This window comes from Strongylocentrotus purpuratus, unplaced genomic scaffold (genome assembly GCF_000002235.5).
Source record: "Strongylocentrotus purpuratus isolate Spur 01 unplaced genomic scaffold, Spur_5.0 spur5_scaffold_10, whole genome shotgun sequence".
Lineage (NCBI taxonomy): Eukaryota > Metazoa > Echinodermata > Echinoidea > Camarodonta > Strongylocentrotidae > Strongylocentrotus > Strongylocentrotus purpuratus.
Window position 1 is genome coordinate 11,044,326 of NW_022145595.1, and position 27,089 is coordinate 11,071,414.

Here is a 27,089-nt window from a genome sequence, read left to right on the forward strand (position 1 = left end):
CCAAACAGTGGTCAAAGATCAATCAGAATTGTCCACTGAATTTATTGGTAACATGGTTTCATAAATTGCTTTTCAGAATTCAACCAATACCACAAAGCAATAGGGCATATTCATCTATGGTGTGTACGAGATTGGTGCTTTTCTTTATTTACAAAGCTTCAGCGCATTTAGGGGAAATCCCGTTTTAGACCGCCGATTGAATGGCGCTACTGGTATACTACAGCTACAAAAGCTAGTTGCATACCATCTTTATAAATTAATGAGAGACCTGTTGACTCTAAACCAACTCCTTCTTACTTCTGAGTGTATCATTACAAGTTTCTTAGGGACACTTGTTGGAAGGCGGTGGTCTTTAAAAAGGTTAACAATGACTCAAATCTTTGCATAAATTATGTTTTTCCGTGCCGATTTGACCCCAATATTTGACCCCGAACTGAACCAGGAAGCAAGTAGTCAAAATTTGAGCTGTGACTCAAAACACGATTCGTGCACTCCTGTATTGTACGCAACCCGTATACTGTGCATGTGTGTACAATAAATGCAGCCGGAGTTCCGCCGAGTTTTAGGAAGTTAAAAACTAGTTATCTCTCTCGGAAATGCGAAGGATTTCATCGCCATTTTGCGTGTTTTCAAACTGGATAAAATGATATAATGTGACGAACTGTTGCTTTCGATTGTAGATCTGTGCAAGAAAATGGAGGATAGCTCCCATAATGGAATTTTAATCGTAAAGTTGCAGAAATTAAAACACCGGAATATCATGGACCCTGCTCAGACTTCTTCATAAAGTTTAGTATCCGGTAAACTACTGTGTGTCGTGCACAACAAACACACGTTCAAGTGAGTTCGGTTTGCATCATTTTGACAATTTTTACCGTGTTTTTTGTTTAGTTGTTGTTTAGCATGATGTTAACTTTGAGACTTAATAAGAACTGTTAGTGTTAGAGCTGAAAATGTAATTTTGATTGAAATGCCAACATCTGGTTGAAGTGAATTTTATTCTACAATGATTCATGATTCACTTCATTCAATTCAAAGTTGCTGACCGATGCCAAGAATGTTAATTGAAGGCCAAGACAAGTGGCAGCATAACTTGAATTGTTTTGATTGTTGAGTATGCAGTTGGTCAAATGTGTATAAGTTGGAATTTAGTTAATTTAATAGTGTTTGAAGCTTTGAATAAGAAATGACATGTTAAAAACCATCAGTCAAAGAAATATACTTCTTTAATAATTAAAGAGACCTATCGTCCCCTTATAACCGCCCCCCCTTATAACCCCCACCCCTGCCAATAATTTGGGGTCTATTGATATAATGGGGTAGCATATGGTTCAATGCATTGAGGGATCACTGGCATCATGGGCCGGGGAGGGGGAAGGGTTGCAGGCGCGTAGCCAGGGGGGGGGGGGCGGTGGAGGCAGTCGCCCCCCAAAAAAAATGCCGGCCAAAAAAAGAAAGAGAGAAAAAGAGAAGGAAAAAAGGAAGAGGGCGTAGGAAGAAAGGGGGAAATTGAGTTCAAATTAAGGATTAAGAGTCGAGAACGGAACAACGAATCGTCTTCTTTCTCTAATAATTTAATGAAACGTCAAAGCTTCCGCGCTTCGAAAGAGGGGGACTGAATACAGATAAGGATTGAGGGTCGGGAAATGTACAACGAATCATCTTCTTTGTCTAATAATACGTCAAAGCTTCCGCGCTTCGCGCAGGAGGAGGGGGTGGGGGGGCTGAATTCAGACAAAGATTAAGAGTCGAGAATGGTACTTCGAGTCGTCTTCTTTCTCTAATAATTTAATGAAACTCCAAAGTTTCCGCGCTTTGCGCGGGAGGGGAGGAAACTGAATTCAGATAAGGATTAAGAGTCGAGAACGGTACATCAAATCGTTTTCTTTCTCTAATAAATTGATGAAATGTCAAAACTTCCACGCTTTACGCGGGGGGGGGGGGGGGGGGACTGAATACAGATAAGGATTAAGGGTCGAGAAAGGTACAACGAGTCGTCTTCTTTGTCAAATAATACGTCAAGGCTTCCGTGCTATGCGCAGGAGGGGCGGACTGATTACATGCAGATAAGGATTAAGGGTCAGGAAAGATACAACGAATCGTCTTCTTTGTCTAATAATACGTCAAGGCTTTCGTGCTATGCGCAGGAAGGGTGGACTGAATTCAGACAAGGATTATGAGTCGAGAAAGGTACAACGAATCGTCTTCTTTCAATGCTTCTGCGCTTCGCGCGGGAGGGGGGAGACTCCCCCTCCCTGCACCCACCCCCCTAGGGAGCGTGCTATGCGCGCTCTTTAAGTGATTCGCATGCTTTGCGTACTCACTTCCGCCCCCCTAAAATGAAATCCTGGCTACGCGCTTGGTTTTTGTTTTAGTTTTAGGCCAGATTCATTCAATTATGAATAATGTTGTTTTATTTTTATTTGTGTGTATCATTCATTTATGAAGTAACGTTACGTTTTTTTATTTTTTATTGGTGTGTATCATTCATTTATGAATATTAGGGCTGCAGCAACAGTCTTACTCAAGTCTCAACAAATATGAATTAATCATAAATAAGAGAAGGGGTGTATACATGTACGTACATGTAGGAATGGTTTTTTTTCACATGACCCACCCCCCCCCCCCTCTCTCTCTCTATTTCCCTCTCTTTGTATTTTAGGAATAATGAACCCAGCTTGTACTTTTTTCCTCAAATTTATTGGATTAATTCAAAATTTAAGAACATTTTGATTGACAAATTTCAGAATAGACCTGTTTACTCATTTTGTGCATTCTTTTTGAGGAAAAAAGTTTTTCATTTCTCTTTTCTATATTTAAATAGCTTGCCATTGGCTTGCCAACATAGTGATAACTAGTTTATGAAAAATGGATTCTATCCATAGACAATAGAGATGCTATTATTCATAACTCGGTGAATCGCTGATAAAACTAAAAAATAACCAAGGATGTTTTTAGGAGGAGAATAATTCGTAATATGAAATATATTATTAGTACACAAAACAGGTTTATTCAGACCCTTTCTAAAAGGAGCTGTAACCAAACTGATGATCATATAAAACAACATTATGTGGCATTAACTACTGAGCTTGGATTAGACAGCCCTGTATATGTAATGTATACATATAAATTACAGCGGATAAATCTGCCAAAGGAAACGTTTTGTTACAAATATGACATTGATGTACATGTATTGTTGGCTAGCCACAGTGTCATGGAGCTAAACCACAAGAGCATGATAACTTGATTTGACTATGAATGTTTATATCGATCATGTTGTGAAACTGAATAAAACAAGACAAAGCAATTTGATAAATGGGCTGGCAGATTATCATATTGCAAAGGCAGGAGTGGGTAACCCAAAGTGAAAAGAAAATGATGCAACCGAATCCCTCCCCCTCAACCCCCCTCCATACTCTCCTCCTACCAGATTGTCTTGTTCTCTTTAATACTTGTTATCATTTTCATACGACAGGTGCATCCTAATAACAACATCCCTCCCTCTCCCCCCTTCCCCTCCCCTCCTCTTCCCCCTTCCCCCTCCTCTTCCCCCTTCCCCCTCCCTTACAAAAAAATGTTCAATGGTATACCAATGGTATACCAATGGTATACCATTCGGAAGTACCACTGAAAAAACCATACAGATACCATTCACAAACACCATTTAAATACCATTCGGATACCATTGAGATTACGCTCGCTACGCTTGAATGGGCACCTTTCATCTACATGTACCAGTGAAATACCATTCAACCTAATAACAATTTTCCCCCTTCCCCTCCCCTTCCCCCTTCCCCTCCCCTTCCCCCTTCCCCTCCCCTTCCCCCTTCCCCTTTCCCCTTCCCCTCCCCTTCCCCTTTCCCCTCTCCCTACCCCTTTCCCCTCTCCCTACCCCTCTCCCTTCCCCTTCCCCTCCCCCTCCCCCATTCCCTTCCCCCTCCCCCTCCCCCTTCCCCCTTCCCCCTTCCCCTTAGTGACTGTACGCGCACTATGCCACTGATAATGGTATAATGTTCATAACTAATTGACTAGTTATCCTAACCTTTTACCATTTCTCTGTTTGATTTTTCAGCTGTAGCCATAGAGACAACAGAACCTCAAGATGGCTGTACCAGGCGCAGGTAAGGCTAAGAAGTTTACTGACGGAATCCTGTTACTTAGAAAAGTGGAAATTTGGTGGGCCTAGATTGGTACTGGCCTTCTACAAAACAAAGTTAAATTTATCGAAATAAATCCACAAGTTTGCATTATCATCAATATTCGATGCACATAAAAGAAGTATAAATACAATTTTCAGTTTAAATTCATCAAGTATACAAGTAGGCCTACTGGTATTACAAAAGGAGAATTAAATCCATGATTTGGGGAGTATCATCAATGTACATGTACTTGGATTTGATTTGTAACCTAAAGCCCACTTATAACCCTACAGTACCTCAACCTTACATGTGTCAAAGGTTGCGTTTATCGACCAGATTTTTGGCTAGAATTAGGTTTCTCAAACCTTTTTCAAACGTCTTTAGATATGGGCATATCTAAAGACGCAAAAAGGTGTGTTTTGAATGTGACATACAGCCAGAATCACGTTTCTGAGAGATCGATAAACGCAAAGCTGTTTTGAACCTCACATACAAATAGGACCACCCAGGTGTTGTGTACAAGCATGTATGTGAAGTTGACCTCCGAGAAACCGTCTGCTTCCCGGGTCAAAACAGCTGGGCAGACACAAGGCCTTTACTTTGAATCGTGAAGGGACGATAAACGCGACATCCCGCAAATCACGATCATACACTGTATAGTGGGGTTCGATAGTGGGGTTTGATAGTGGGGTACGATATGTACATATCTAGTGGCAAGCCCTGATAAACGCGCCCTTTGACAAACTAAAGCCTGTTCACCACCTGAGCAAAAAGAAAACAGTGCTGTAAACGTGCCAATCCTGGGGTATCACAATATTTTAAGTTCTGGTCATGCGATTGCATTGTGAAAGAAACGTTGTGGAATCGATCAGAAAAGGTTGATCATCTAGCATATAATAAGTATTGGTGTGTACTGCAAGGTTCTGGAATCATCAAAATGATAAGAAATTTGGCCCAGTCTTGGTAAAGTTACTAGCACTGTACACAGAAAGATGTATACATGGGACTACCCTATATCTATACAGTCCAGATAGATAAAATAATTTACCAAATATATCAATTAGTAGGCGGTTTCCCGGCAAATTTATATCATCACGTATTAGTCAAAACATATTCTTTCACATGATTGGTAATAAGAGCTTTCATTTCATTTTTTGAGAGGGGGGCGTTTCCAAAACTGATCTTTACCTTTAAGCCTGTCTCCCCTCTGCATGATTACCTCTTTACGCTCAGATAATTATATTCATGTTAAAGGGAAAGACCAGTATTGGAAATGCCCCAATTTCAAAAAATGAAATGGAAGCTCTTATTATCAATTATGTGAAAGAATATGTTTTTACTAATACATGATGATAAAAATTTTGCCGGGAAACCACCTACTAATTGATATATTTGGTAAATTAGTTTAGCTACATGGTCTGTGAGAGATAAATGCACATGTCGCGCACGTGTGCGTAGTCCCATATACATCTTTCTGTGTACAGTGCTTGTAACTTTACGAAGACCGGGCCAAATTTCTTATCATTTTGATGATTCCAGAACCTTGCAGTTCACCCCAATACTTATATGCTAGATGATCAACCTTTTCTGATCGATTCCACAACGTTTCTTTCACAATGCAATCGTATGACCATTACTGGTCTCTACCTTTAAATATGTTAAAATCAAAATGTGAAACATTGTCTAGAACATTGTTGGTAGAGTAGGCAGTGGAAATTTCCCCTTTCACCTACATTTGTGTAAAATATACCTCCAAATGTACTTGGAGGATAGGGGAAGTGCCATGTTATAATTACAAGTGAATTTTTTGGCATCATCTTTTCCTCCAATGCAATTTTAAAAGTAAATAAATAAAGTAAGGCCCTTGAACTTTCAGGTTGATTGCCATCCAATTTGGGTTTATTCCCAAATCTGAGTTTAATACAAACATCCTGAAATGATGAAAAAAATAAGAATTTAGAGCTCTATAGATGAATTCAATAGAGTACCGAAGCTGTAACATCATAAAAAGCTATTTTTAGAATTTCTCAATTTTTTCTTCATTTTCCGAAAGATCATAAAAAATAATGTCCAAATGTCGAAAACCAATTAAATATGTTAAGTATTGGCTGAGATATGATGCACCACGCGTTACCCCGGGGTACCGCGTTGTGTAGCGCCATCTCGCGTCCACTGTAGTACAATGTATGGAGTGCGTGTACATAGTTCCGTGGTATCTCTATGGTGTATACTATGCATGGTGTGCATGCATGCACTGCTCGCGCTATAGCGCTCGCTCACGATCACAAGCGCACTACGGTGGCTATCGCACACTATAGTGCTAGCTAGCTCCGGCGTCCGGTCCCGACCAGGGTAACCCAGGGTACAGCCTTAAAAAAAAAATAATAATTCAACAAAATGGCCAATTTTTTTTTGGTACCCCAGGGTACCATTTATGTCATCATATGGCCATCTGAATAAAAAGATTTCCTATAGGATCTCACTGTTATTTTGCTCTGGTTCGTAAAGTTATGAACCAGAGCAAAATAACACTGAGTTCCTATAGGAAAAAAAGAAAGCATTTTGAGGCCTGTGGAATTAAAAATGTTGAAATTAGACATTTCTTAATAGTTGTTTTTTAAAAAAAATGAATACATGTATGTGTCGCTATAATAAAGATGTACACTTTGTGTTGGTTGCATGTTTTGCTTTTATCAGAATCGTGCAGACATCGAGTAGCCTATAGCTATGACAAGGTGAGTTAATATGACAGCCGGCCGATCATAAGTGCTCGGTCTTTCTTAGACCTACCCAGTTGTACAATATTTTTGTATGACGCGATTTTCAGACTAGAACCGAATGCTGATTCTTTATCGAGTTTAGGTTTGAAAAGACGTTGCGTTATGCAACGTTTCTTTACACAATGTTCAGAGTACTTCAGACTCTAAAAATATTTTAATTACTTGTCGTATAGCTAAAGATACAATTCTTGTATTGCTATACGATGTAGTCCGAACGCAGTTTTGATGTAGTGTAGCAGCAGTACATGACCATGGGTACATTGACTACATGTAGGCTAGTTTTGATCAGGTCCTAGTTCTAGGGTTCCTCTAGCAACAGCATTAGAGGAAGTGAGTGTCTGCCTCTCATGTATAGTCTTAATTGAGACCCCCAAATCCATCTATGCCGGTTAGTGCAGCACAGGGAAAATAATATTCCAAAAATTGGGGGGGGGGGGGGGGGAGGGGCTACTTTTCATGCTCGCTTGCATGAAAATAACACTTTTTAATTTGTTTTGCATTGAACTCTATGCAAATTTTTTTTTGGGGGGGAGGCTCTTTTTGGCATTTTGGGGGCGAATTTGCCCTGAGCCCCCATATATATTTTCCCCTGGTGCAGCAATACGTAGCCAGTGTGTGTGATGGGTTCTCATCAGGACATCAAAGGCCTGTCGTCATTGGACCAGGGATGTCTCTGAAGTGTTTGAAATATGTTGCCTGTTTGGTTCTGATTCAGAGAAATTAACCTGACCACAACTACATGCCAGAGGGCTACATTGCGCACAAGAAAATGGGATCTTCGCTTGAGCTACAGACATGTATTATCCCAAGAAAACTACGGCTTCAGAAATAGCCAGCTCTTTGGCAAAATCATGGACAAATTAGCTGCTGAAGATGCTCAGTACGGACATGGACCATACTTGTTGTGTAGCTAGAGCTATCCCATTTATAGGATCTCTATGATGAATCCAAATGAGCAACTTAAAAACCGTCCTTCACCAGGCGTAAAAATTTGAGACTTCTCACCATCTTCTGCAAAGACTAGTGAAGAAGCACCTCCTTGTATTTTTAATGCCTCTAACTCTGGAGACGTTCCAAAATCGCTTGTCATTTGGTGAAATTAAATGACACATTTGTGTGATCACTTCCATATCCACACAGCTAGAGGAGGGTATTACTTTTGCTTTGTTTAAAGGAATTCCCCTGATTTTTAGGCCAAGAAAAGTTGAAGCGTAGTTACTAGTTTCTCGTCAGGATTTTTCGCAAATGACAAGGGGGGGGGGGGGGGTTCAGTGTACATTTGATATTTGATATTTTTCTCTTGATAGAAATTCTATTGGGTCAATTTCAACCCAAATTTGGATAACTCGAATTTAATTTTTACCATAGAGGGATAAAAACAAGGTGAAATTGCATGATATTAATAATTTTTGCTATTTGCTAAACCCATTGTCAAGATTCCCTCAGATTGTTCATTATTTAATTTCAGATAATTATCAAATAACAAAGCATTGAGGCAGGCCCCCAAAAAGGAAGGAGGAAGAGATGAAAAATTATTATTATTACTGGTACATCTTTTTCTCTTATACATGAAGTTATAAAATCATAACTGACTTAAACTGAGGTGTAGTTAACGATTCTGTTGGAATAGTGGAATACCAACATTTATTGAACTATCGATCTACATTTACTTAATATATTGTTGGGAAATTGGGAAATTGAGGTCTGCAAACGATACCAAATGCAAAAGAAAGATATGTTATACTTTTCGCAGTGCAAATGTTAATCTGAATTTTGGAAATCTTCATTTTACAAACTCTCTCAAGCCAAGGCCTGTTGTATAGACTATCTAAGGATTTATCATTGCCTAATAAACACTTGCACACATACATGTACATGTACATAACTTGCGATCATAGACTTAAAGGGCAATCCAATCCTTGTAATAAGTAGATTTGTATGAAAGCAGAAAAATAACAGACACAGAATGGCAAAAGTTTGAAATGAATCGGACAAATACATGTAGTATTAAAGGTGAAATTCAAAGAAAGTCACAAATATGTCAACTAATGTACACGTACATGTATCACTAGAAACTGGTAAGCTAACAGATGGCCATCATACAAGTTTTATGTCAACTACATATTGGGTGATTTATAAAAAATAAAAATACAATCACCTCCATAGCAGCTGGGATATACGAGAGATTCGCCAGAAAAATAACGATGTTTTAATGACGTCACTATATGGACCAATACTGCCCGAGCAGACGACATCCCATAAAGAATGAACATAATTGCAAAGCTATTATTTGTCAAATTATAATGGGTTTAGTGTATATAAATGTAATGGCATGTCAAACCATTCAAAAGGGGATATGACCCGATTCTGATGACTGAAATCGTTTGCTTGTAAATACACAGGATAGGCCAATAGGGGTTAATTAACAATCAAAGAAACCAGACTTTCAAATTGAAAAGCCCCCAGAATGATATTAAGGACGGCATTTGTTCCCTCTTGAAATGCCGAACATACCGCGGTGTGTGCAGCTGAATATACAATGGCGTCTTATTTTGTTTACAAGCGACAGATTCCTTTATTTTTGTATCGCTGCATTTGTCATCAAAATAAAACCTTGCGCGGGGTTTAGAGTGAGGCAATGGATTATACATTTAGCCTGACGGAAGTGAAGTAAGAGAAAGAACTCAAGAGAAGATGAAAACACAGGCACTGAAAATGTGTGAGATGTCATGGGACATCGTCTGCTTGTGCAAATTATGTCCATACTGTGATCTCACACATCTCAGCAGCGTTCGGAGAGCTCTTCAGGTGCTATGCCGGGGCTGTATTTAAGCATTTTGTAATGTATAATAATCATTACTTCGAACATTTCCAAGCATTGAATTTTGATAACCTTGTCGAATCAAAGTTTCAACTTCTGTTTTTCTCGAAAGTTCCTTCTCCTTAGGGGCACTACTCAAAATATATTATACCGGTAGATAGCATTTTATTATATGTCCTCTAAAAAGAATAGACCCTCCTGAGCCATGAATTTTTGAAAAATTCACATTTTAGTCATTCTACATGTACATGTACATGTATATGTTGGAACAGATGGGAAAGTAGTCCGGCAATACCGTTTCAGCCAATTTTAAGTGCCCATAGGTATAGTGATTAAAACTTTCAAAAATTCATAACTTTGGTAAATTTAGGGCGTGTTTATGCTCAACTTTTTCTGGCCAGAAACAGGCGTCTGTTACGCGTTTAGTTTAAAACACGGTTGCGTCCTTTCTCACTTTTGTAGAATCACCGAAAAACGGCGATCATGATCGCCGATCGTAAACTCACAAAAAGATGCGTTTACAATTTGTAAACGCATTTAAATGGGGTCGACGCACTGACCTCTAGTGGGTCTACGTAGCATGCACAGTGCAGACCTGTTTGCGAATCCAGCTGCAAGACCAATTAGGGCCACACAGCAAGAATTGCCTGGAGGAGCCAGAGAAGTAAGCATAAACAGTACACCGTGGAACTGCGATTACGATGAGCGTTTCATATCGCTCATTCTGCCTTCAAAATTGAGCTTAAACGCAGCCTTAGTCAGATTTAATTGAAACTTTCCTCTGAGTTTTTTGCTTTTGTTTTAGGGTAGTTGTCTATTTGGGTTGGATTTCCCTTTAAAGAGAAGGTTGAGTTCTGGGAAGAGTAGAAAAATAATTTGTGAGCTTTATCATTGTTATCACGCAACTGTGGAAGAACACCAGATAACAAATGTTCCCTGAAAAGCATGGCTCTTCAAATGCCTTAATATTATAAAGATGGCATGTAACAGCATAAAAATTGGGACAGATTTTTATGCCACATGTTCGTGTAGTCCCATATTCATCTTTCTGTGTATAGTGCCTGTAACTTTACCAAAACTGGGTCAAATTTCTTATCATTTTGATGATTCTGGAACCTTGCAGTACACACCAATACTTATGCTACATGATCAACCTGTCTGATCGATTCCACAACGTTTTCTTCACAATGCAATCGCATGACCAGAACTGGTCTTTACCTTTAAGGATTGAAACTTTGCCTATTTCAAAAACAAGCAAGTTCTTGTCACGGTGCAAAGGGAAGTCTTATGAGTAGAAGCGAAGAAACCTATGACTAGAAGCGAAGAAACCTATGACTGATGTGTGAGTCACCCTAGTGTTATAAACTTCCACTGGCTGTCAGAAGCCATCAAACATTAAGCGTGTCTGTCAAGTAGTAGTTTGGCTTCCAGCCTAATATAGGCATTTTCTTTTCAATCTCTCACAAGAATGCTGGATTATATTAATGTTTTGAAGATAAGTGAATACTGCCATATTGAAAGAAATAGAATAATCAATATTGCTGTTGTTAAGTGATACTGCTTTTGAACATTATTTGCATTATAAATGAGTGGGTTTTAATGAAGGAAATAAACCGTTAGGCCAATTAAAATAATTCCTAGTTTCTTGTCCTTTCCTTCCTTTTTTCGGCCCACGTCCATTTTGTTGTTATTCAACTTTCTTGCACTGAAATGAAATAAATAAATATCCAAGGGCATGTAGCTAGCCAATGAGATGACACGAATCATTAAAGGGGAAGTCCACCCTGATTTTAAGTTTGTTTTAATAGAAGCAGAAAATAGGAGAAACTATTCAGTGAAGGTTTGAGCAAAATCAAATTAAAAATTAGAAAGTTATTAATTTTTAAAGTTGTCATCAGTGAATTAAGACAAATTGGCAACAACATGACGTATCTTGCGAGGTCCTCTTCCATTTGCTCTGTAGTCCAATGCCTGGGCTGTTTCCATATATGTCCAAACCGCTGAGCAAATAACACACCCTCAACACTGAAACAGAGATACAGTGTATATATATCCTTCATTCATTATTCGATGGGTGTATTTTATGGGGATCACAATTTGGAGACATTTCATTCTGTCTGGGATGCATGTTAGGGAGGGGGAAAAATGATGATTGAAGATTATTTTTTTGATTATTAAAAACGGACAGAATCTTGACTAGTATGTCTGTTAGATGGATTCATTTGAATGCGCCTTTGAATTAGGCCAAATAACAAAAAAGATGTGTTTCTCGTCCCCGCCCGGCTCCTTTTTGGCAGCCGCCTCCTTTTTATTACTATTTACTATTCAGAAGAAAAAAAGCCCCCCCCCCAAAAAAAAAAAAAGAAAAAAGTCTGTGATATATACATTTTGTTTAAATAGCTTCTAAAGTGATACAAATCATAGGTCATACATTGCATCTCATTGTATACTCCTATAGCACAATATCTGTGAATAAATAGGCTGGGCCAGCTATAATTAGCATGGAAGCCATCTTGAAAAATAGTTGCAAAAAATTGCAAAATAGTATTAAAAAGTAATGCCCTGCCACCTCCTTTTTTTTTTAAAGTCCAGATGATAAACATGTTATTTTCCTTATTGTTGAATTGTTCTATGTATTAGATTAGAAACCATGAGGAAGTAGTTCTCCAAGGTGTTTGGGACATCAAGATTATTAATAAAAACAAACACCGGTTGGAAATATATGATTATTCAGATAAAGTTGGCAGTTTTTGCCAAGTACTGTTTTGACAGAACCTTTCAGATAACAAAGAATTCAACAACAAATAATGCAGCGTACATCAATATTAATTTGTATACTTTATCCTGAACGTTCCCGATGGAGTCGTGGGTGGGTATTCTGTATTGACAAATTTTGCTTGAAAACAAGAAATGAGGAAAGCAGCAGACCTTCTTTTTAAATGTTATTTATAGGACCTTTATTCATTGCCCTAGATGACCAATATAGTGCTGGTCAAGGGTGTTTTTTTAAAGAAAAATGTCCTACTAAGCACTGCATCTAATAATAATATTAATAATAATGCAATATCTATAGAGCGCATTAAAAAGTTTCTCTATGTGCTGTACCAGCATTTGGATTATGCTCAACTTTTTAAAAGAAATATTCCTTGTTTGATGAAAAAAATGATCCCATGGAAAGAAAAGCATGAATTGTGTTCATATATGAGTACATGATAACTTTTACAAATTTACAAAGACTCAATGATTAAATAATTGTGGTTATGTTCTGATGTTCCCACATACATGTAGAGATAGAATATCTTTACGTTCAGACATTGCTAAAAAAAGGGAACCTTTTCGTTCAACTTTCCACACCATTTAAGGAATTTACTTATTAATACAGCATTTGCATGACAGTGTAAACATTTTTTTTAAAAACTTTCCTTTGTCTTGAAGCAACATGGTGGGAAATAGTCTAAAGGTATTATAGCCATATAATATAAAATGAGGTAATAAATCGGACAAGGATATAAAATTGATGATCTGTTATTGTAAAGATGGCATAAGTATCCTGTTACAAGATATGATTATGATGAGCTTGTTTTAACAATAGCCAAAGGGGAAGGAAAAGCCGTTGTTAGTATTGGAACCTCTCATAGTTGATACCTAATGCTCTGGACTTCATTGCGCTTGCTTGTGTGTATGGTACAGTCTCATGGTGCAGTCGTCGAGGATTGTATGATCGAAGCAACATGAGTTGCCATTTTGCTGCTCCGAAAGGGCTAAGGAGGAAGATGTCGCGAATAGAATCGGGAGAAGAATTCCAGAATTTTGTAGGAAAACCAAAGGGTAAATTTTGTAAACATTTATTGTGAAGTTAGAATGAAATTTGTATAAGATATTTAATTAAAATGTACATGTACATGTATACCGGTACTAATCGTAAATGACAAGTGTTGGTGTAGATTGCATACTATACATTGGTATGCAGTTTGAAAGTGAGTTCATTATTCACAGGCCGTGAGATCGGCAGGTCACACGGCCGATAGTGTTGGTCTTCTAAAAGTTAGAATGAAATTTGTATAAGATATTTAATTAAAATGTACATGTACATGTACATGTATACCAGTACTAAATGACAAGTGTTGGTGTAGATTGCATACTATACATTGGTATGCAGTTTGAAAGTGAGTTCATTATTCACAGGCCGTGAGACCGGCAGGTCACACGACCGATAGTGTTGGTCTTCTAAAAGTTAGAATGAAATTTGTATAAGATATTTAATTAAAATGTACATATATACCGTAACTAATTGTAAGTAACAGGTGTTGGTGTAGATTGCATACTATACATTGGTATGCAGTTTGAAAGTGAGTTCATTATTCACAGGCCGTGAGATCGGCAGGTCACACGACCGATAGTGTTGGTCTTCTAAAAGTTACCAGAGCATTCATGAAACTGTTGGCCATGAGACGATAGCCCACAAGACATGTCAGTCTCTTTTGCATTTTTATGGGATAGGGTCTTTAAACCTAAATCTCACTTACAACCCTTAGCTAGCTAGCTAGCACATCAACTTGGTTTCAAACCCAGGACCTCCTTTTCACACTGGTTTTGCTTAACCCCGTACTTTGCTTAGCCCCGTACTATCCTTAACCCCGGACTATTTTTTTTGCCTTTTCACACACGCTGTTTTTAGTCCCGTACTAGCGCCTATTCCGGAATAAGAAAAGTCACGCTGTTCTCACTGCAATTCGTTAACCCCGGATATAGTGAATGTTATGATTGGACATACTTCGCATCTGGCCAGCTGCGATACGCTCCATTGCGTAGTACCGGACTATTTTTCGTTTATGTTCTCATTCATTTGCTTGGCACCGCAATTGCGGGGTTAGCAGAAGTTAGCACCACAATTGCGGAGTTAGCCCTGCTATTTTGCAGGGTTAGTTAACCCCGTACTATAGGTGGGGTTAGCCAACTTTAGCCCACTTTGGTAAAAGCCAGTCTGAACAGAAAGTGGAATAGGCTTAACCCCGTACTATAGGTGGGGCTAAGACCCCCCCCCCTTAACCCCACCTATAGTACGGGGTTAAGCAAAATATTGCCAGTGTGAAAACAGTACTAGTTATGAAACCACTGCTAGAGGGCCTGTCCTCATCAGCTCGAGTTTGCCAGTAACCCGCTATTTTCATTCTCATTATCCAGTAGCTCATTATTGCATCTTCACCATAGTTAAAAAAAGCAGGTATTTTGGCAAACTCAAGCTGATGAAAACAGGCCTCATGAACTTCCAGGTTATGCCAAATTGTAGTTTAATAAAGTGACTGCTTGCCCGGCTTGTTTAAAGCTTTGAATACTTGTTTTTTTAGTCCCGTGTGAATTCTCCTCATTGTTAGTGGATTGTTGTTTAAAACAAGGTTTTGCAAGACCCGTGTGAACAGAGCTAATGTTTTTTAAATGTGAATGGGGCAGTGTGCCTGCAAGGCCTATAGTTCAATTTGATACTGGTGTTGCATATTAGACAGTCTTGATCCTAATATCGTGCTGCAGCATGAGTTGGAACATGAAACTGATTGAGTCACTGTTATGTATACCCTAGACACAGGATGGATACTGTACATGTAAATGCTGTTATTTTCACGTGATTAATTTTTTGCTCTGAGCGACCCCGAAACATATTCGCGGGTTCTTAATTCGCGCTGCACGCAATTCAGCCCGTTCAAAACAAGCATAAGAAGCCATGCTTATAATATTCGCGGACACCGACTTTAGCGCGAAATCCACGAAAATTAAAACACAGCGAATATTACCATGTTTACAGTAGCTGGAGCTGAAAAATCACTTTCGCCTCTTCCTCAGATCGAGATTGATCTGCAGGCCGAATTAAGCTCAGGTTTGGCGCACGCGCATATTTCAACCAGATGGATGGAGTGCGTGGTTTCAATTGCTTGCCTGCGCTCTATCATAGTAAAATCTTTGGAAAGACGTACATGACAAGCCATGCTCCAGTCACACGGGGAGGACCGAAAGCTCCACACAAGGAAGAATGCGTAATGCGCTCATGCAGCTGATCGAGAATGTTTCAAAAAAGCAGATATTCACCTATTTTATGCCTTCGCTCATCCCGAACCATGAGAAATTGAATATTTACTGCATGGTTATCTGGGAGTTTTTCACATACAGTGCCAGTAGGCCTGTCCTCATCAGCTCGAGTTTGCCAAATAACCTGCTATTTTCAGACTCAGGGTATTTTCCTGAAGCTCAAAATTGCGTTTTCACCAGAACGATATACTCATCACAAAGTTGCTCGGACGGGCGCAAATTAGCCCCCTATTTCCCAAATAGCAGGATATTTTGGAAACATGATCAAGATTTCTCGGAATATTTTCTTGACCAAATATCCCGCTTATTGTAACTGCGGACTGATGAAGATGCAAATTATCCGGCTAATTTGCGATCAGGATAGTTAAAATAGCGGGTTATGTGGCAAACTTGAGCTGATAAAGACAGGCCTCATTAAATATTGAAAATTTACTGCACATTCATCTTGATACTTTTTCCTCAAAGCACAAGATATGCTGATTTTTCTCCTGTTGGCTCACAACCCGGCCTTTATACGAATCGTAACATATACATGTACATGTAGTGAGTAGGAACTTACAACTGATCAAACAAAAATGTTCAGTCGGTATGAATAGGGTAGAGTGTGACTAGTTCCGTGGAGTTGTTATTGCCAACTTGCCAAGTGCATTTAATCTCTGGCGCTTTAATGATTTGTCATGAAAAGTGGATGTCAATCTGGCTCAGAGTCATCTGCACAGGTGCAATTGCCGAAAACCTAACAAACCTGTGATCCCTGCATTACAGGGCAATTAAATGTATAATTTTTCCTATATTTCCCTGCCTTTTGATACAATATATACCAGTACTGTATATACATTTAGGTACATTTCATATAAAGTCCTGTCAGGAGAAACACGCTAGTAATGATAACTCAACATGTTAGTTTGCCATAAATGTTTCCACGGCTTGAATTGGATCTTAATATGTTTCTGTGACTTAGAAATATTAGGACTGAAATATATGTTTCATACTTATTATTGAGTTCTGTGGAACTATTCACAACAGTAAGTTTGATCTTTTGTGATACCACAACCTTCTTAGGTTTTGAAGTTTGAACTAAAGGTCATATGGCCTTGGAACAAGGACATAATTATGAAACTTGATTTCAGGGGACATGTTACAGTTGAAAGTCGCATTAAAAGGCCAGGTATTGATTAACGCTTCACTATCTTTGTGCAAATGTCACTACTATTAACTGACTGTATTCTGATACTTCCTCCTCTAATTCCCGAACCTTGTTTGTCGTTTCAGATACCGTGTATGATCTGACCATCTTGTACATGTCAGACGTCACCAACTGGTGCGAGTACCTCTTCGATATCTTCAACCCCTTTGAGGTCTACCAGCAGTCGGAGGAGATCACCACGTTCCCCACTCACGAAAGCACCATCCACCACATCAAGAGCTCCCGCGTTCAAGTCCTCATCATCTCCCCCAAGTTCATCGAGACCGCGACCGCCCAGATCAGGGAGATCACCGGAAAGAACTCCGTGGTGGGACTCCTGTGCGGCGTGGAGAAGGAGGAGCTGGTCAAGCTCCAGGACAGGATACCAGACTATGTGAGCTGGCACCTCGTGGATGCTAAGGATGGACCGCGGTGCATCACGGGCACGACATTGGACATTGTGGATGAAATGATCAAACTTGCAGATCAGCAAGCCCCTCCGGACATGAACGTAACGGATGAGGTTTATTTAACAATGACGGGGAATACATGTAGAGAGCAAGAACCGCAGAGCAATTACATGCAAATGGGAAGAGGATTACATCATGGTACCGGTAAGTGTTTGTTCGTTGCCAAGCTGAGGATCAAGGATCAAACGTGTTCAGTCAACTATGTTATGGAAAACTTCCCCTATTTATAAGTCCATGATCGTTCCAGAAGAAATACTTTAGGAATACCACCCCATATCCCTCATTTTTTTAATTGCTCTTTGTCAAAATGCTGCAAATTTTTTCGTTTAGTATTGGGCGACCAGCACAAAGCAGATTCAGAGTATCGCACCATATTCCAACTGACGATTCAGTTTGTAACAGTAGAAAATTGCTTTTTAAATACGATATACTTTTTAATAGAGCTGAAGACAAAGTGAAGTTAGCATGTAGGCAGTTCGCTAGCTCGGTTACTATGGCTCTGGCCCGGCCGAGACCGGACGGCTCGAACACGTACACAGATGCGTGAAATGGACCTGAAGTGTCAAAGGCACCAAGCTATCTCAGAGTGCATTTGAAATCGGGACATTAAATTTACATTGAGACATTTTGGGTATTGGTGATAGCGAGTATCACATGTTTATTTGTTTTTTTCCACCTTGTACGATAATTTGGTCGCCAATGATCCTCTTTTTCTTATGTTAATTGAGAGCTGCTTTGATGAGAAAACCACCAGTCAGTGACCCTGCAGGTAGGTCTGACCAAACTAGTGCAGATGGGCTTTAAGACTCCTTTAAAATAAATGGCAGAGAAGTGTGAGACTCTTTTTAAACTGGCTTTGCAATCATCTCCTCTTTTCTGCAGGTCCTGCAGACAAGCAAGATGATCTGTACCAATTAATGAGTGGTAAGAACAAACATTTTCATGAATTTCATTTACATCGTAACAGTTAATTTGCTTGTTTTTATTCAAATTTTTAAAGGAAAAAAGGGTGATTGGTTGTTTTTCCTAGGAGCTGTACAGTATTTGGCTACAAGTATTTGGCTACAACCATCAAAACTGACAGCCCATAAGACATACACCTGTAGTCCCAATATCTTTGGGTCCCATGAGTGCACAAACCGACATTGTCTGTAGACCGTGAGACGATCATTTTCAGTTTTGTGTGCTGACCTTCTTGCAACTGTTCATAGGGTTAGCTAGAGTGACAATCCATGAGATCAACACTTTCTTATCTTTTTTTGTTGTTGCATATTTGTTTTGCAGTCTGGTGGACTGTCCTTGTGAGCATTTTGGAACTTTCTTATTCTAGAACTATTATCTTATAAATGTATTAATAAAGATTGATTATGTACTAGGTCTGATTTTTGTTTTGTTTTTGTTCCCCCCCCCCCCCCCCTCTATTTATGTTTTTAAAATATTTTTTAAATCACTTTCTCAAACAACAATATAATACTGTATTATACTTTATTACTGTTTTGGTGGCAGCACCAATAAAGCCGTAATTTGGCTTTCCTAGCTGTCTCCACATTCATATATATTTTTGTTGTTGTATTGTATTGTACATGTTTCTCTTTAACTTGTACGCTATGTTTTGTATTTTATATGTTTGTTATGATGTTTTTATGGTGATAAAGTTCAATTCAATATTATATTTGTTTTGTTGGTCCCATGGGCTTTCAGTCTAGCGTGCACCTTTTGGAATGGTCACCTGTCGGTCTACTTCGATGACCTCTATGAAGTCACACTGGGCTTGTCCTCATCAGCTCCAGTTTGCCACATAACCCGCTATTTTAACAATCCGATATTAAGCCAGTTAATTTGCATCTTCATGAGCACACAGAACATTTAGGGGGATATCAGGTCAAAAAATATCCAGAGAAATATTGGTCTTGTTTCCAAAATATCCCGCTAATTGGGATATAGCAGGCTTATTTGCGCCTGTCCGAGCTAGTTTGTGATGAGCGTATCGGTCTAGTGAAGACGCAATTTCGAGCTTTGGGATCATATCCCAAGTCTGAAAATGGCAAGCTATTTGGCAATTTCGAGCTGATGAAGACATACCTATAATTAATACACCTCTTTGAGTTGAAGTTTAATGACCTCTAATGATAATTTGTTCTTGCTTCTCTTTTAACACCCATCATCACCCCCTCCATGCCCCCCTCATGCACCTTACTGCATGCACCTACCCCCTCTATTGCACGCAGAAGGAAAGGCAGTCCAGGAAGAGGAGTCACATTACTTAGAAATGAATGGTACAGTTTCTATTCTTCTCTTTCTAGCCCTTTTACTTACATACAATATTTTCTATTTCCAACTTTAAATATCTCTATATATGTCTTTTCTTTGAATGTCAGTGTCGTTTGTTTCCATTTTATTATTCAATTTTCTTGAGATTCCTATCAGAGGACAATTTTTTAATTTTTATATTTGTGTACATGTGTGTTAAGATATAGCAAGAGTTTAAAAAATTTATGTTAATTAGTCTGCAGGTGTAACGTCAAATGATTCTTTATTTTAGAGAGACAGAGACAGAGAGACAGACAGAGAGAGGGAAGAGAGAGAGAGATGTTTGTGATTTTTATTTTCTAATCTCAAATTTCTCAACAGAGTATATTACGTGCACACGTCATTGTCATTTTAAGTTTATGTCAGCAAAGCCTCACAATTTTAAATGATGGCCCACCGACAACAACCCAGGTTCTTAATAACTTAATATTTGACAGACTACACATGCACTTTGTAAATATATTTATACTAATTTAAATGAATTTGAATTGATTGGAATTGAATTATTTCAGTTCAAGAGGAGGATCTTTATTTGGATCTGGAGTTACCTCCAGGTGAGAATTTGTCCGTTTGGATAATTTGAAGCCGAAAAGGACGCTGCATGACTTGTATTATTTTTTTCATCTTATAATCATTTTTTCCATCTTATATAATCATTTTTTTCATCTCATATCTTCTTTTTTTTTACAGCTTACATGTATGGCTCAAAGCAGACAATTTATTCAAAGTTGAATCGAAAAGATTTTGAAAAAAAATTCTCTAGATATGTTTATGCTGTCATGTTATGTTTCTTTACTTGTTTCAGAATGTTCAATTCATGATATTGAATATTATCACATATAATATATATTGTGGTAAATAAACTATCTGTTTAAAGGAATAGCAAAAATCCTTGTCAGTAACTCACTAAAGCAGATTAAAACCTAATTTTCCCCACACCTTCAAATTACGGGTCAACAGGGGTCAGATTTGCTGCAGTTACAGTGACGACGTAACCAAGGACCAGATCAGCTCGCCTATACAGCTGAGGGGTTGAACTGTGCTCCCAAAGTGCAAAGTTATTGTGAATATATGCATACTCCACATCAGATGATATCATGAAGTTGATAGTTAGTTTTTAGTTTGACAACTTCCAATTTTCAAACTTTTAGATTTTGAGTTTTCACAGAGCTGTTAAACCTCTGACAGACACTAAAATAGCATGTAATTGATAAAATTGATAAAATTGACTGTAATCTATGGCTCATAAGCTTTTTGTTGATATAAAATTCATCTTTTTCATTTCTCACTTATGGCAGGATCGTTAATGTTAGGTGTAGGGTTGAAGTTCAGCATTTATTTTGGTAGTGTAGGAAAGTGGTGCAGAGAAATTGTTACCAGAGCATATGCTCATTTGTATACAACTTTTCTTTTATTTGTCTGTTTTGTTTTTGTTTTATATATATATATATATATATATATATATATACCAGTATATATCTTTTTGTTTTGCTCTGGAGATCGCCTCCTAACAAGCCCTGAGGCTTTTTTCGGGACACCCTTTTCTTTCATTTCTTTGTTTTTATTTGTATTACTACATATAGCTCATATGTATATATTTATGGTTATGGTTATGGTTATTTTACCTGACTGCTAAGAAAGCATACATGCTTGTAAGTAAGCAACCAGATGGCCGACGGCTTTAGGTCTTCTCCGAGGGACCTGGTAATGAGGATTTAATACTCTGTTATCAAATATATTGATGTTAACATGAAATTATGCATGACATACTGTTAAATTGTTTGTTTTTTAATTGTAAATATTGGAAGAAATAAATGAGAGCTATATATGCTCTTTCAAGCAAGCAATCATAGAACCTTAAAGGTAAAGACCAGTTTTGGAAATGCACCAATTTCAAAAAATGAAATGGAAGCTCTTTATTACCAATCATGTGAAAGAATATGTTTTGACTAATACATGGTGATAACAAATTTGCCGGGAAACTGCCTACTAATTGATATATTTGGGAAATTAGTTTATCTATTGGACTGTGAGAGATAAATGCATGTGTCGCACACGTGTGCGTAGTCCCATATACATCTTTCTGTGTACAGTGCTTAAACTGTACGAAGACTGGGCCAAATTTCTTATCATTTTGATGATTCCAGAACCTTGCAGTACACACCAATACTGATGATCAGATACTAGATGATCAACCTTTTCTGATTGATTCCACAATGTTTCTTTCACAATGCAATCGCATGACCAGAACTGGTCTTTACCTTTAATTTGAATTAAAAATTAAATAAAATATTAATTGGGCTTTGGCTTCTTTTAGCTCCACCAGCGGATGATGAGCTCTACTTGGATATGGGTTCGCCCCCAGGTAAGAATAAGGAAGAGGGGGAGGAGAATTAACAAATTTGTGAACAAGCTGTAGATAAATTTAGTTTAATTGGTTTCTAGGACTTACACATGTAGAAGAAGAATTTAAAAAAAATTGTGTGTACAAGCCATAGATAAATTTAGTTTGCTTGGTATCTAGAACTTTAGACACATGTAGTGTAAATTTTGTTTAATTGGTATAATAGTTTTCATAAATTTAATTAAATTGGTTTCTAGGACTTACACATGTAGGAGAAGAATTAAAAAAATTGTGTGTACAAGAAGTAGATAAATTTAGTTGGATTGGTATCTAGAACTTTAGACACATGTAGTGTAAATTTTGTTTAATTGGTATAAAATTTTTAATCAATTTAGTTTAATTGGTATCTAGGGCTTACACATGTAGCATGTAGAACTTGTCCAGGGATTCTGGTATATGACCGTGTTCAAACCTGAAGGAAATAGAAGATTAAAAATCTCATTTTCTTATTTCTGATAATGTTATTTAGTGGCTTGTAAAGAAAATGCTTTATGCAAGTTATAGCTATTATTGGCAGTTTTTCAGCCATTATTGCAGGAGAAAAAAGGGGATCAAGCAATTCTTTGTCCTTTTACAATCATAATGAAATGAGATTGCAATTGTTATCATCACTGATTGTACAGCAGTCTCTGCATAACAGGGTAAATGTGACAGGGCTACTTCTGTTAATGGGTTGGATTAGAAAAAATCTTTTATTTGTTTCATAAAAACTTTCCCCAATTAATGGGGGTACTGCACTTAGGTGAAAAGTGCTTTATCCATCCTTATCAATTGAATAGGGCGTAGAATTTGTTACAAAAATGATTCAACCAGTTTGAATAACCGTATGTGTCTGTTTAAAGTTTTAATCTAAAACCGAAGATAAAAAAGTATAGGTCCAACTGATGATACTTGTGGAACAATATTAAATTGCCTACAAAGCCTACACGTTTCCAGATAGGCCCTTGATGGTGAAATTACCTAATTGAAAGGTCATTTATGAGTATGAATTTCATACCTAAAAGAAATGTTGCAAAATAACTGATTTAATTGTATCATTTACAATAATTTACAACTCCTGTATGCATAGCACAACAGCAGAAAGACGAGGAAATTTATTTGGAAATGGATGGTAAGATGCAATTTAGTGACAGATTAGTACTCTAACATGTCATTCACAATATTTAAAAAAAATGCTGCTCCTGCTGTGTATGCAAAAACTTAAACTATATTTATCCATAAAAGCATGCAAACATATTGGTACTTAAAAATAAGCTTCATCAGAAGAAACTACTGCATTATTTTGTTTGTATGGTATGAGCAATGCAGAAATGTAGTACAAAAATGGTGGTATAAAGGAAAAACTGCATGTGATTTATTTATTGAATTCAATTTTAATCGAAGTTTCAACAATCAATTAACTGCAGGATAAACCATCCAGAATGAATTATAGCCATGTCCTTTCAACATACGATTCCCATATCAGAGCTCGAGATTAGCTTTAAAGCCTATCTGCACTAGTTTGGCCAGGAGCGATTAGACCTGCCTGCATGGTCACTGACAGGTGATATTCTCATCATATCACCTCTCAATTAACATAAGTAAAAGGGGACCATGGGAGACCAATGGTCACCCCTTAGGCATTGTTTGTTATATAGAGGGCGCAAGTAGCTATAAATAATGCAGTTGGGCTTTAAGGTGATTGGTTCAAGGTTTAAGGTGATTGGTTCAAGGTTCAAGGTGATTGGTTCAAGGTTTAAGGTGATTGGTTCAAGGTTCATTCGTTGTACAAGACTCACACAGGAATCACAAAGACATGTAGGGGAAAAATATAATATAGAATGCATCCAAATGTCTTTTATTATTGATATCCATTTTTATCTCCAAACTCTAGAAAAAAGAGAACAAATTGGCAGTGTTGTAGGAGTGATAATGTCATGCTATTAGTCAACTAAGAATAAGACCTAAAGATTTTAATATTCACAAAGGCATGCAAGGCTTCATGGGCTTAAACAAGGAATGGTCTATTTGTCATGTTAGTAGCCAATTTCTTATAATTAATTCATTTTTGTTTAGTTATGTTCATTTTTGTTTTGCGTACCTTCTTAAAATCGAACATACTAACTGTACTATATAACTTTGAAAATACTTTTTAAAAAGCCTGCAATATTATTGAAAAAGTGACAATGATATGAAATGATATGCTATGAATCATCGTCATCATTAAAATCATAATATATACATCATCAGGAAAATAATAATAACAGTTTAATACAAACCAATGTAGGCCCTATTTCATTAACATAATTATCTCTCAAAAGTTTCCATAAGTAGAATACATGTAAATGCATGTGTGAACTGATGTTGGGTCGTGAGCCCAATGCTCAACCCTCGTCAACCCTAAGTTGATGTGAACAAGTTTTTTATTAAGATAAGTTTTTTTTTTTTTACCCGACTATAAGAAAGCAGTTTGATTCAAGGATGTGCGATTTTGTTGTTGTTGTCCATCAACGTATTTTTACCAAAGTGGGATCCTTGCTTTCATAGACATTATATTATTACATCTAGCTGTCTCCTTTAGTTAACTAGGGTGTAAAAATAGAACATGTGATATGTTTAACATAAATAATGTAAAGTTAGAACTTGTATATCACTGTAAAGTCGAGGGATGTCAAATTTAGTTGGAGTAAGTTTTATGAAATCTCTTCAATACTCTTATTATAATACGATACATTGAATTTGTACTAAGATTTCTAATGAAATGAGGCTATAAAAATGTACCATGATTGTCATTTTCAATTACAATTTTGGTACTCGTGATTAATAATTACTGACTTAATATTATAGCATTGATTTGTCCAAAACTTCTTCAAAAATTAAAATAACTTTCTTAACAAAAATAAGCCTATTTGAGAGATAGAATAAACTTACACCAAATATATTGATCTCCTTATTAAACTTAACATGGCAAATTTTATTCTGACACATCTTTCAATTCTTTTCACAATAATGAAAGAGGAGTAATAAGGCAATATGAATATTTATATTTTATCATATTTTTCCATCAATTGGGCATGCCATCTTGTAATATCAAGTATTTAGGTTGCTGTATTAGAGGTGAAATTGATTTCCATTATGTCGTATAGAACGAAATTATCATTTGTCTGCATGGGGATTTTTTTTACTATTTTTTAAAAATTACAGCCAGCCTTTCCATTTCTTTATGGGCAACTCAATATATCTTTCATTCCAAAAATGTTTCTCTTCATTATAGGTATATTTTAACAGCAAAGAAAGTTGAATGATACGATGTCATGTAAGCTTTATTGTAGATGGTATTATAACGTGGTATTGTATTTGTTTTAGATATAAATTGGTTATATCGCTTAAAATAGGGTTTTGTTGTTAACTTTGTATATAGATACATGAAAGCTTATGCATGGAAAGGTATACTACTTTTACAAAAAATAACCAGCTAATTTTTAAAAAGCAACTGCTTTCGCAGCTAGAACTACATGTAATAATAATGGTTGTATTTTCATGTGCATAATATTACTTCACATTCAATCTGTGGTACAAATGGAAAATGATCTTTTGGTTAATAGTATATTTGCTTTATTACTTTTGTCCTTTTTTCAGGGTACATGGCTTTCAGTCTATGTGTTATCATATCATAAAATCATTATATATATATATATATATATATCATATATCATATATATATATATATATATATATATATATATATATATATATATAATAAAAGAAGTCAAATATTGCTTATGATGCTATTGGTATTATTATCATGTCATTATTATTTTGTTTCATTTTTTTTGAGGGGAGGGGTCTGAATCTGAATCTGTTCTGTTCCTAGTCCTCGAAGTGGGATATCATTGACCAATAAGAGCGTTAGAGAGAGAGAGAGAGAGTGTGTAGTGTATTTAGTACGTTCTGGAGTTGAGTCCCATCACTTTTCAATTGCAGAGAGGGGCTATTGCCCCTTCGGATTGCATCTCAGAATCTGGTATTTGTTTCTTTTTTTCTTATTGTGATGTTATGCATTTGAAGAGAGCCTTATAAAAAAAATCAATATCTTTTGTTTGCTAACAAGCTTCTTTACGCCTTTTGAAATATAATATATTGTTATTGTTATTATTATTGCAACTGTTGATATCAAATACTCTGTGCATGACAAGCTGGTTCCCAAATAATACCTCTTGCTTGAGGTGTGAATACCATACTTATGATTACCAGTATTTACTTAAACCAACATCGTAATTTTTTTTTTTTCAATACTTCTTTATTGTTTTTCAGCTCAAGGATCTAGCATGTATAAAACATTTATATGATGTACTAATCGATTGAAACATTTTTTCTCTTTATTTTATTTATTCTATGTTTAACTATAGGCGGTGTCACACACAGGCCAAAATTCTGGATTTTAGTTATCCAGATTTTAGTTATCCTCTTAATTGCTGTCTGTTACCAATTATCCCATTGAAAATCCTCTAACGAAGCAAGAAAATTCTTCCTTGAAAGGATTTTCAAGGGATTTTTTAAGGGATTTTTCTGTGTGACACCACCTTATATATACTGTCCTTTGAATATTTTTAAACACATATGGCGCCATACAAATGCTGTGAATCATCATCATCATCATCATCCTGTGTGTGAGATGTGAATGTATTGTTTCTAATGGTTTAATTATGTGTTATCTGCATTAATGGAGACCTAGACAATATTTGTTATTCTCTTTCTCAAAATGAAATGTGAGAAATGTGGGAAAGAAGTATGAACGGGAACTCGATTTGTGTGTGGGTGTGTTTGTGGGAGAAAGAGGGGGCGGGGGATAACGGTGGATTGTGCCCCCACCGGCAAGCTGCGACGGGACAATTTATCAGCTTGGTATCTTTTAGATA

The 27,089-nt window shown here is 37.1% G+C and overlaps 1 protein-coding gene across 7 annotated transcripts in view; it reads left to right on the forward strand.

Annotated features, from left to right (window-relative positions):
• Positions 1–308: 308 nt before the first annotated feature.
• The window catches only part of LOC100891634 (phosphoinositide 3-kinase adapter protein 1), an 83,447-nt gene continuing 56,666 nt past the window's right edge, over positions 309–27,089 (forward strand). For 2 of the 7 annotated variants that reach the window (XM_030979477.1, XM_030979478.1), the window contains exons 1-4: positions 315–840; positions 4,073–4,121; positions 17,094–17,621; positions 18,360–18,401. In XM_030979477.1, the coding sequence (XP_030835337.1) occupies positions 4,103–4,121; positions 17,094–17,621; positions 18,360–18,401 (589 nt within the window). In that variant the 5' untranslated portion in view covers positions 315–840; positions 4,073–4,102. Of the gene's footprint in view, positions 841–4,072; positions 4,122–17,093; positions 17,622–18,359; positions 18,402–19,705; positions 19,754–20,299; positions 20,342–22,104; positions 22,153–23,260; positions 23,303–27,089 lie in introns of all 7 variants that reach the window. The other 5 variants (XM_030979472.1, XM_030979473.1, XM_030979475.1 and 2 more) reach the window with 5 other exon arrangements.